At 38.3% G+C, this 12,097-nt stretch overlaps 1 protein-coding gene across 1 annotated transcript; it reads right to left on the bottom strand.

The window, feature by feature from the left end:
- Positions 1 to 4,346: 4,346 nt before the first annotated feature.
- Positions 4,347 to 8,295, bottom strand: LOC104955246 (protein Fer3). Its single transcript, XM_010782525.1, has 2 exons — positions 7,312 to 8,295; positions 4,347 to 6,336 (listed from the first exon to the last, which is right to left on the bottom strand). The coding sequence occupies exons 1-2, from the start codon at positions 7,886 to 7,888 to the stop codon at positions 6,299 to 6,301; spliced, it is 615 nt and encodes a 204-aa protein (XP_010780827.1). The 5' UTR covers positions 7,889 to 8,295; the 3' UTR covers positions 4,347 to 6,298.
- Positions 8,296 to 12,097: the final 3,802 nt, after the last annotated feature.

The following is a 12,097-nucleotide window of genomic DNA, read 5'->3' on the forward strand; positions in this document are numbered from 1 at the left end:
GTGTGTGTGTGTGTGTGTGTGTGTGTGTCAATACAAGCCTTACCTAAGACAAATACCTTCTATACAAAATGCATTATAATGTGCATTGCTGGAGTACACACATTACACATAGCCGTGTGTAAACTGGCACAATGAGTCCAGGCAGGAGTGACAGGAATATTGTTGAATTTTGTGTCTTTCACATAAATTGAACCCGCTGGCTATAAAATAAAAAACGTACATCATACAGCAAGTATATCTCTTGCTTCATAGTTAGATAGATTGAAGTGTAAATAAACATATCAAAAGTAGAATGAGATATATCGATATAAGTCACTATATCAATATATAAAAACATTTATTAGAATAAACTATAACATACCAATCTATTACAACTCAAATACAAACCTACTTTACTACATACATCAGACACGTGTTCAAAGTATTTTTTTTTATTAAATGCAACTGTTGTGTCCCATCAAAAATGTTGAGTCTAGTCATGTTTCATGTTTTTGTGTAGTCATTTTTTATTTTGACACTCACCTGTTATGTTTCATTCCAGGTTCCTTGACTCCCTATCCGTGTGTCTCCCGCTCTCATCAGCACCAGCCCTGCACCTGATTGTTTCCACCTGTGCCAAGTTACTTCTTGTTTATATTCCCCAGTCTCCCCTTGTCTTGTGTCAGTTCGTCTTGTCCTGTCTCCATGCCAGTATTCAGCGTACCAGCGACTAGTTATTTTGACTCCAGCCTAATTTATGCTCCTGAAGTATTTTGTAAGTTTTGTTCCTCACTTTGTGAGCGATTTTCTTTTATGACTTTTTTGAAACCTTTTTCACCTCGTCAAGAGTGTCAATCCTTATTTGTACATCCTATTTTTGGAATAAAGTACTTTTCGCATACTTTACCTTTGACCCAGGGTCATGCATTTGAGTCTTGTACCTTGTGTTTCCAAGTTCATGACAGCAACGATAGTAGTGTAGAGTGAAGTGTGACTATTTATGGTTACTGAACGAGCAAAGCAGAGAGGAGTCTGGGTATTTGTGGGTACTTTGCCTCTAATATCAAAAAAGGACAGGTGCAGGAATGTGCAGGTTTGTATTCCACAATAAAACAGTGTTTGAATTTGTTCCACAGGGTTGAGTTCAGCCTGCATGTCAGACAGACTCTTTAAAGGAAACAGAACAGACAAATGGAGCAGAACTGTCGGAAGTTTTTACTCGATGAACTTCCCCCCCAAACATATTCTTCACCTCCAATGATTATAAAGCAGAAATAATTTAGAGTTTATTTATGAATAAAACATACTCAATTCACACTTGTAAACAAAGCAGGACCCTCCCACTATACTATTTGAAATACAAACCTTATGATACTTTGTACACATTAGTATCAGTGTCATGAGACATGTAAAAACAGGAAGTGTTTCTCCTCCGCTCCTTTGCTTCAGGGTTTCACTGTTCACACGCTTTCTGATAGACACATCAGAGTAGTTCAACTGTGCTAACTGTATCTAAAATGAGTTGCCATAGCAGCAGCGCGACGTGAAAAGCCTCCGTTTACAATGCATTGCAACAAATTAACCTTAAGCTAAAAATCTAATTGAAACAATGAGTAACTTTAACCTTTCTTTATTTGGAGAAAATTACGACGTAAATGAGTGAGGTCAAGCTAAAGAAAGAAACCCAGCTCCCCCTCAGGATCAACTTAATTATTAATCCCGTCAGGCTCTAAACCAAGATCATCATTATGTTGTTCCATCCCCTGCAGTGGGAACATGATAAAGACACATGTTGGGCTTCTTCAGACATTTAATCCTCCAGTTCAGTAAGGTAATCTTCTATTTGTTGTGTTATGTGTCTTTTTTTTTATCTTGAAAAGTGCTATGTTAATTAAATGTAATATTATAGATATTATTATTATTTTTTTATAGATTTTTCACGAATTTTCCACTGACGATGTTTAAGTTGAACATGAGCTTCCCACCTCTCACAACCAATTGGGAAGCAAATATCCACACCTTGATTTGTATACTTTGTCTCAGTGGAAATAGACATCAATAAATGCTGGATATGCTACTAGATGTCCGTATCATCTTTATGTGCACACACACTATTTATATCTATTAAGTACATTAACACTATCTAGATATACTTTTATTACATTCTATATATATTACTACTGCTGCTAGTTACATCAATATATATTACCTGCATGATCCTTTTTTAAAGCCTGTAAGAAATGACGTCCTCCCCCCATCGAGCTGTGTCTCCCTGAAATACTCCAGTACAGGCTGACGGACACAGGGTGTACATCTGATCTCAAATAAACAGAGTCTAGGCTTTCAGAAAACTAAACTATTATCCTTAAATTTGAACGTATGAGAACAACTGGAGAACGTATTTCAGACCGGGCCATGAATAATAGCTAAACCAAAGTCAGTCCTAAGGGGGAGCAAAGGAGGCAGTGTCCCCATAATACTTAGCCCGGAGCCCCTCCTAAGATCATATTGGCTAATATTTTTTTGCATTTTCACCCAGATTTCCACAGAGAGGGGAATTGTAATTATAAGTTGAGTTCAGTGCTTTGGTTCCCGTACAATCTCATATGGATACAGCCTTAGGCCCACACTGCATGGTCCATTTTAATTATATGACATAAATGTTCAAAGATAGGCAGCTAAAATGCATATAATTACTATTTGGATATTATTTCTGCTTGAATATTGTATAGTATATTTATCTATTACATTTAGCAGAGTGCACTTTTAAGCCTACAACTTACTGCCAATACTTACACTCTGTGTCAACAGCTCGTAAGAGCGCTTGTATATTCATAGCAATATATATATATATATATAGTTACAGATGAGCCATAAAGATCAGATTAAAAGTGGCATTGTCAAAACGGCGAGAAAATAGTCCCTCAATATGCTGATGTGTGTAGCAATACAACAGGGTAAAGATTGTGCTTTGCTTTAAACATCTCTTCCAAGTCACACACGCACACACACACACACACACACACACACACACACACACACACACACACACACACACACACACACACACACACACACACACACACACACACACACACACACATTCAGACTAATGTGTGTGACCTATGGTGCTAGCTTACGGCTCTGGGAACATTAGTGGTTCAGATTGAAACAAATGAAGACAGCTCTTCACTTAGTCACAGTCAGATGGAGCTAGGCAATAATAACACAAAGAGGGAGTGTGTGTGTGTGTGTGTGTGTGTGTGTGTGTGTGTGTGTGTGTGTGTGTGTGTGTGTGTGTGTGTGTGTGTGTGTGTGTGTGTGTGTGTGCTTTCAGCGTTACTTAATGATGACAGTATGCATCTCTTGGTATGTGGTGCATGGCAGTGGTAATATATTATTGCATGTGCTTATGCAGGTATGATCCGTGCGTATGTGTATGTATTTATGTGAATGCTTCTGTGTGTGTGTGTGTGTGTGTGTGTGTGTGTGTGTGTGTGTGTGTGTGTGTGTGTGTGTGTGTGTGTGTGTGTGTGTGTGTGTGTGTGTTTTGAGGTTAGAGCCAGTGAAGAATATATTAAGATGGAGATGATGAACACCTTCAGGGCTTTTTTAATGAGAGGCATGTGAATTAAAAACTGACAATACAAGCCTTACCTAAGACAAATACCTTCTCTACAAAATTCATTATAATGTGCATTGCTGGAGTACACACATTACGTGTGTGTGTGTGTGTGTGTGTGTGTGTGTGTGTGTGTGTGTGTGTGTCTATGATGTATTGCAAATTAAGTTTCACAGTGCTTTTAAAAATCAATAATCGGGGCATCAAACAGATCTGCAGGGGTCATTCAGATTCTAAGAAAGAATAATGAAGAACAATGTAGCAGTGCCCCCCNCTGTGTCTGTGTATTCTCTTGTTCCGATTAACCCAGCCAAATGTTTTCTTGTTTTGTGTCTATATCTACGCGGAGTCGAGGCTGATCTTCTTGCTGTGGTCCTGTGTCCTGGATCCTCTATCCTGAGTTCTGGATTAAGTCGTGGACTTCGGGTCGTGGCTAAACCTGTCTCTGCGGTCCTGCCTGGGTCTCGTCATGCTGCTTCCCTGAAGGCTCCCACAGGATTGTAGTTGACGTCTTCGTAGATTCATCTTCTTATTACAGACACATGCATTTCCTAACATTTGGACTACCTATGCTGTAAAATGTATTATCTCTTCGATTTATACACGGCATCTATCTCCTCTGTTGCTCTCCCTGAGGTTTCTCCCATTTTTCCCCTTTAAAACTGTGGGTTTTCCAGAAGTTTTTCCTTGTACGATGTGAGGGTCTAAGGATAGAGGGTGTCGTTTTTCTCATACTGATATTCTGAACAATCTGTGCTGTTGTATTAGCTGTAAAGTGTCTCTACTGTAGGCTATTTACCATCACCATATTACCATCTCTATATTCCCCATAGGCTGTGTTTTAAATGTAAATCTACTTTAGTTAGCTAAGGGTTGCCTTCGAGGAGCTTAAATAGTATTTGTAAGGAGAATGGGTGTGTTGTTGAATCCCTACGCCTGCTTTATATATCTGACCTTCATGCTTGGAGGTTGGAGCAGCATCTGAAGATTTTTGAGAAAAACTATTCAGGCTATAAAAAACAGTTAAAAAATCAAAATCAGCCATGGAATTTAGCATCATAATGACATCAAGTCATCTGGAGAGGATCAGAAACTGTTTTTAGATTAGTAGATATGGCATGCATGGGGAAACTCTTTTCATTAAACTGATTATTTCCTCAATCTCAGCAACTTCCGAATGCAAAGCCATGACATTTTGTCCATTTATTTTCCTTCCCCAAAATGATGTAGCCTAATGAACTGAGTGCTGCCCTGACCTTTCCTGAAGTGACACAATGTCTTGTATATTTGGAGACCAACTAGAGTTGGATCCTGTGTAAACATTAATTCACGAGTAGGCTAGTCGTAGTAATAGTAGTCATAAATCTATGTGATGAAGTAGAAATGGTATAACAGTTACATGGGAAATGTTTCTGCAATCATTTCTTAACGTAAGCTATCCTTAGATACAGAATTTTACATGAAGATAATTTTCATTGCATGACTTTTACTTTTAACAGGATAAGTGAATCCTTTCTCCACCAATGTCTGTAGAAAATTCTAAAATAGCTCCAGAAGCATTCGGTATAGTTTTGTTTTTGTGTCATCACCACTGCCAAGTCAAATTTCATGTCCCCTAGAAGTTATTTATTGAAATATGTGATCATTTAAACTATGTTGTCTGCAGTTTTTATTTCTATACTTTTGTTTAACCTTTTTCCTGTTTAACAGTGACCAGACTTCAGCCAGCAGTTGATCCGTCATGCCGTTATAGTGCAGCAGTAGTTTCAGCTCCCTCTGAGGAATGACACCTGGATATCTTTTAACTAAGCCCCTGGTATGAATACAAATATTCATCCAAAGCGTCATTTTGTATTTATCCATAATACTATCAGGAAGAGAAATCAGGGACAGAGAGAGATGACATGTAAGTGGAGACAAATTGCTTTTTATGATCCTGAGAAATGATCATTGATCACAAATACATTAAATGATCACATCAACTTTTCTGTGCTGATCCATTTTAGAAATAAATACACTTTTACATAGCATGAAATAGCTTAAAATGTACAATACACAATAAAAAGAAATTAAATAATCAACATATGTTAAAAAATACGTGTCCGAAAAAGTATTTTTCCATAAATACACAAAATAAGGAATAAATACATAAATAAATAAAACAAGAGATTTTAGAGTTTTCACATGAAACACTACTAGCCTTATTGCCATGTTTGCACCTGACATGCTAAAACACATCGCGCTGATCTGTTTCTCACGCCCATTGTCTCATTTACATGATCAAGGCTCTTTTTAACACATTGCCTCGCACACTAATGAGCGCGAGTCCAGAAAACACTTCAGTTGCTTCATGCAGAAGTATGAGCCCTCAGGAAGTCCATTCAGCCTCATGCCAGTGTGCCCCTCTCCCTCTGGAACAAGTGCCATCTATTTGGGCAAACAATGCCCCCCCCCTGGCCTCAGAAACAATGGCTCTCAATTAACCAGTCAACAATAAATTAGAATATTAAAAGCCACGGAGGACGGGGGTGAGGTTTTAGAAAAGCCTGAGGTGTGTGACCCGATGAGAAGTCTGCAGATGTCGGTCATGCGGGACGAACGCCTTTCTTTGACATGTAGACAGAGAGGGACAGAGAAACCAATCTGAACCTCCCCCCGCTGCCATCTCCCCTCTCAGGGCGCCCCCATGTTCCTCAGTTAATCCCACTTTATCCAAGAGAGGCGGGCTGTCAGGTCTGGGAAAAGAGAGATGGAGACAAAAACAGGACATAAGTTTAGTTACATTTTAATGACTGTTTAACAAGTCCTAGGGCTGGAGGTAGAGAATGGGGACACACTCACTCACATAAAGAGGCTTCAGAGCAGATTCCCACAGAATTAGTTAATGGCATAGAGCTAGTAAGAATACTGATGATTGTGTTTCTGTCAAATGAGGTTCATGCCCGACGAAAACACACCTGGGGATTAAAGGAAGCAGCAAACACACAGCAAGCTGCTTCAAGTCAATAACTGTGAAAAACAAGTATTTCTTATTGTTCTGGACGAACATAATTTCTCAATGAACGACTAAGGGTGAACTAAGCACTTGTCTCTGTGTCCATGGTGTACATGAAGCTATTTGTTGTGTGATTATGTCCGAATCAGAAATACTTTAATCATATTCTCTGTCATATTGATGTTTAGTTATATTTGGCTTTAAATATCAGGTATGTTATATTTTAGTGTGTTTGTTAGAGGACTTTTGTGTATGAAAGAAAATTAGGGCAACATGTGATTTATTTTGGAGATCTGACCAAAAGTGAAAGAAAAAGAAAATTCAGATTTCTGAGATTTTAGTCAGAATCATGGCTTTTCTTTCTCAGAATTCTGACTTTAATCTTATAATTCTGTCTTATTTCTCCGGACATAATTAGTTGTACTTTTGATCAGATCTAAAAACACACAAAAGAACGTTTTTCTTTAAATGAATATGGTAGGCCTAAACGACATATTCTGGAGAGTGAAGAAACTCTTGAAACAATTTCCAAACATTCTACAATAACCTGTATGAATTACCTTATTAAAATAAAAGGCAGATAATGCTCTGAGTCCTGTCAGCACATTTAAATGGTCTGAAGTCAGGCATTACTCTGATCATGTCTGCCCCTTACATCTCCATCATGAGCTAATGATAGTTGTATTATGGGCTGTAATGAAGGGCATCAGCTCACCGCTTGTGTTCCAGATGGCGTTGGTGTGATTCTTGTAGCCGCTCTTCATGCAGTCGTCTACGTAGGACTTGGGGTCGCAGCCCGACACGAGGATCTCCCTCAGCAGGGCAATGTAGGCGATGGCGAGCCTCAGGGTGTCTATCTTGGACAGCCGCTTCTCGTAGGGGAAGGTGGGCACGTGGCAGCGCAGCTCCTCGAAGGCGGAGTTGATGCTCAGCATCCTCTTCCTCTCGCGGATGTTGGCCGCGTGCCGCTGCACCTTATAGGGCGGGTGAGAAGAGAGGCGCCGCGCCCTGTGCTTGGTCACCTCCAGGGGGTCGTCCATGGAGGACGTTTCCCCTTCAGCGCACGCGTCTTCCCCCGGAGACTGCACGTCGAGGTCGGTTAAGGTCAGCTGTGCGTCCGGGAACATGGACTGACTGCCGAAGTTGGACCAGGGTGAGAGCTGGCCGGCGGAGTTGTAGTCCAGCAGGAAGGTGTCCAGCTGGCTCTGGAACTGGAAGTTTTGGTCCATTTGTCCCCAAAATGCATAATCAGTAGTGCCATCCTGATCCAAGTCAAAAAGCACGTCCTCCATATTTAAAATGATAGGATCTTTCCCAGTCTCTGAAGGCACACAGCAGATTCTCGATACTGTCTACCTGCATGTGCCTGAATCTCTGCCGTGTGACACCCACATGGGCACATCTCCCGGATTAAATACTTCCAGGGCCTCCATGTTTCTCGGCGGGTTGCTCTGGCCAATTCTAAAGGCTGAAAGGGAGCTCTTAAGAACACTTTAGCCCTCCTTGTGGATCGTTCATTGCTTTAAAAACGCATTACAAAAGAATCAGTTGATCTCCAAACGACAAAAAAGCGGGGAAAACACGTGTCCAATTATAAACATCCCCTCAAGTAGGCCCGCTAATATTAACAAAAAACACTCCGTATATGGCAGGCAGTGGAGGGCTTGTGCCGAGCATTATGGCGCAGCAGGCCACTGCAAACCCGGTGGCCTCTGAATGGGACTGTTTTGTCTATTAAAGCTCAGCTGACAAAAAACACTACTGTCAGGAACACATGAGCATCCTTTGTTTGTGAGAAATGTAACGAGATTTAATGGGAAAGGAGTGTTATCTTATGTTTTGCCTTTGGGTTTATTCTGGTCTAGACATTTCCTGCACCCTGATACCGAAATGCAGGATGCAGCATTATTCAAGCAGGAACGCCACAGCTCGCCCCACATAATTCTGGGTCTAGTTGCCACATTTAATGCGCTTCTATGTGCAAATGATATGACTGAGTAAATGGCAAACCATGGAGACGACGCACGCTGTAATTACGCACGGGGGTTAATCAAATAAGCCAGCTCGTTCCGAGGTTGGATGGAGGACAGCATGTGGATGAACTTTAATTTAAGAAGGCTGTATGTTTGCTAAAACGTGGTTTTGATTTGGCGAAGTCCTTTACGATGCTAATTTAAAAGGGGGGACTGTTTGTTGGAGTAAACACAGGTGGCACGAGGTCTTTCGCTGATCTTTTTTAAGAGGTGGCAGCTGATTCACCAACATTATCACTGAGACAGGTGAAGCGCCTTACTGACAGTTTGTGGTGTCACCAAACAGGTGACACCACCTATATGTTATAGAGAAAGCATTTTTTATTATAAAGTATTACACAAGCCAGATAATAATCAACGTGGCTGTGGAATACATTTTCTCTTATTTAAATAAAAAGTCCAATATGGCATTCTGATCATACTGTATCTTATACTTGACCTTAAAGTGTATTCAGGTTTAAAGGAGTTAAAATAATATATTCCTCATAAATAATTGTCAAATACCCAGTATCAGCGGTGAAAGAAGTACTCCAATGTTATACTTAAGTAAAAGTAGCAATACTTTGTTACAAGTTAAAGTCCTGCATTCAAGATAATTCAAGTAAAAGTACACTAGTATGTATTTGCTTTAGAATATACTCAAAGTATCAAAAGTAGTACTCGCCATGGCACATTTAGTGAAGTAAATACTTCTTTTGACACCAGGTGGTGGAATGTAACTAAAAACATCTACTCAAGTATCATAATTTAGTATATTTTGACATCATTTGATGTGCCTTCCATTTTATGCTACAGTACTTTGTACTACATTCCATAGGCAAATGTTGTACTTTTTACGCCACTACATTTGTTTTACACTCAGTTATTAATTGCTTTTAATATACAAAAACATATGATTTGCTCACAGAGGTGTAAAGTAACTAAGTATATTTACTCAAGAACTGTACTTAAGTACAATTGTGAGATACTTTACTTGAGTACTTGCTTTGTACTTCTACCCCACTATAATTCAAAGGAAACTCGTGTACTTTAACTCCACTACATGTATTTAATACCTTTAGTTACTTTACCAGCTTTGATAACACTTTAATGATCAATAATTATAAAACATATCATATATATTATTCTGAAATGGGACCAATCTGCAGATGAGTACTTTTACTTTTGGTAATATAAGTTTATTTTGATACTAATACTTTTATACTTTTACTTGAGTAACCTTTTGAATGCAGGAATTTTACTTGTAACAGAGTATTCCTACACTCTAGTACTTCTACTTTTACTCAAGTACATAATCTGAGTACTTCTCCCTCCTCTGTTTGCTCACATGATGCACTACTATGTATTATAAAAAGTCTCGAAAATTTACTCCACATCGACAACCTAAAAGATTCAAATGCTTGTAAATATGAAAAACAGGATAATATAATATTATTTAATAATGAAAGAGCTATTCTGCATACTTTTACTTTTGATACTTGTAATACTTTTAGTTGATAATACCTCAATACTTTATGATACTGAAATGGGCCAATATGCAGAATGAGTACTTTTCCTTTTTATATTTCAAATAAAATTTTTACCTAATTAACATTTAGAATTTGGGATGTTTGCTTGTAATCAAGTATTTTAAGACTATAATATTTATTTTGCTTGAGTGCAGGATCGGAGTGCTATATCCACCCTGCCCATTTCAGAATCTCATATATTATTTCACTTATTGATGAATCTATATTTATCACAGCTGGTGGGTCATTTTATTTACTTTGTATAGCTACTGCTCGTGGATATCTTGACCTTACATTTATGTCACTGTTGATTTATTAGTTTATTTTGAAAAAATGAAATGAATAAAGTAAAATATTCGCTGGAAAAATGTTGTGGAGTAGAAGTATAAAGTAGCCTAAAATAAAAATATTCAGCTTAAGTACAAATACCTCACAATTGTACTAGAATTTTTGAGTTAATAGGCTACTTCACTACATTTCAACACTTCCCAGTATCAATGTGTTTTTAAAGTTGACGTAAAAACGCGTAGTGAGGTAAAAGTCATGCATTCAACATCTTATTCAAGTAATCAAGTATCGGCTTTAAAATATACTTAAAGTATCAACAGTAAAACTACTCATCATCATGTGTAATGTCCCATTTCACAACAATGTTATTTTACTGGATTATAGTGATATGTGTCTGTCACAGCTTGTAATTCTATTTACTTTCTATACGCTAATCTAAATCTGTAAAGTAACTAAAACTGTCAGTTAAAGTCGTGGAATACAAATGAGAACATTGTCTTCTAAAATGTAAAGAAGAAGTATAAAGTAGCATAAAATGAAAATACAGCATAAGTACACCTCATTATTGTACTTTAGTAAAAAACTTGAGCACTTTACTACATTCCACCTTTCCCAGTGACTGTGTTCTTGCAGTTGACGCACAGACACGTTGTTTTTCTTTTTAAGGAACACATAAACGCCTCAGATCTGCATTCTTCTTCGGTGAGTTTTGATTTCCCAGCAGGGACCTCAGTATTTATTTCAGGAAAACACATCAAAGTTGCTGCTATTTTCTTTAGTATCGAGTTACACCAGCTAATGAACCTATACAGTTCCAGTGTTGCTTTAACCCCTCTCCATCCTACAGTTCAATTAACCCATTACACAGACTCGCAGGAGAAATGAGAAAGGACAACATCCTGATTAATAATGAGAGCATTGTTATCCCGCCCGGCATCTCTGTTTAACTCTGCCAAGAGTCAATACAAACCTGTTTGGAGTGTAAATTAGGCGGGAAGGGTGAGTGTTTGCGTTGGGTTTAGAATGACTTATTTCTTATTAACGAGTCATCAAGAACACTTTCTTTACATTCGTGATCCCGGATGTCCTTTAAAAGCTGTCGGGGATTTATTTGGCTAGTGTCTGGAATAGATTCTACTTTCAAACGTGTTTTATCATGCAGATCTGTGGCGTTAAGCGTTTAAATTGTATTTCTATTGAATAACAGCAGGTAAAATGATAATGCCTGAATTCAAATGAAAGTGTAATATTATGTGTGAGTTCTGGTGCTTGGTTTAACCACAACCTAAACATAGAATGTATATAATCAGCAGACCTTTATTGCCGTTATACTCATGTACAATGAGATTTGCTGACTTCTCTCTATGCAGTTTAAAATAGAGAAAAAACAGTAAAAGCAGCAAAGAGAATACAAAACTAAAAAGGCACTATGCTATAATAAATCAAATATTTTATTGGGGGAAATGTTTAAAATGTCATATTTTGGAATGTGAAAACAGTAATCAGCCTCAATGTTTCTTAATATAGAGAAATAACACATCATCAAAACTCCAGTCACATTTAAGTTATCTGAAGACCCATGAGCCACTTTGCACTTGTTTTACAGATCATACTAAACACATTGTCTCTGCAGCACACCGAGTGTTTGTTTGGATTTTTCTGAAGGGGGGGG

This window comes from Notothenia coriiceps, unplaced genomic scaffold (assembly GCF_000735185.1).
Source record: "Notothenia coriiceps isolate Sejong01 unplaced genomic scaffold, NC01 NC01_scaffold00024667, whole genome shotgun sequence".
In the NCBI taxonomy this organism is placed as follows: Eukaryota; Metazoa; Chordata; class Actinopteri; order Perciformes; family Nototheniidae; genus Notothenia; species Notothenia coriiceps.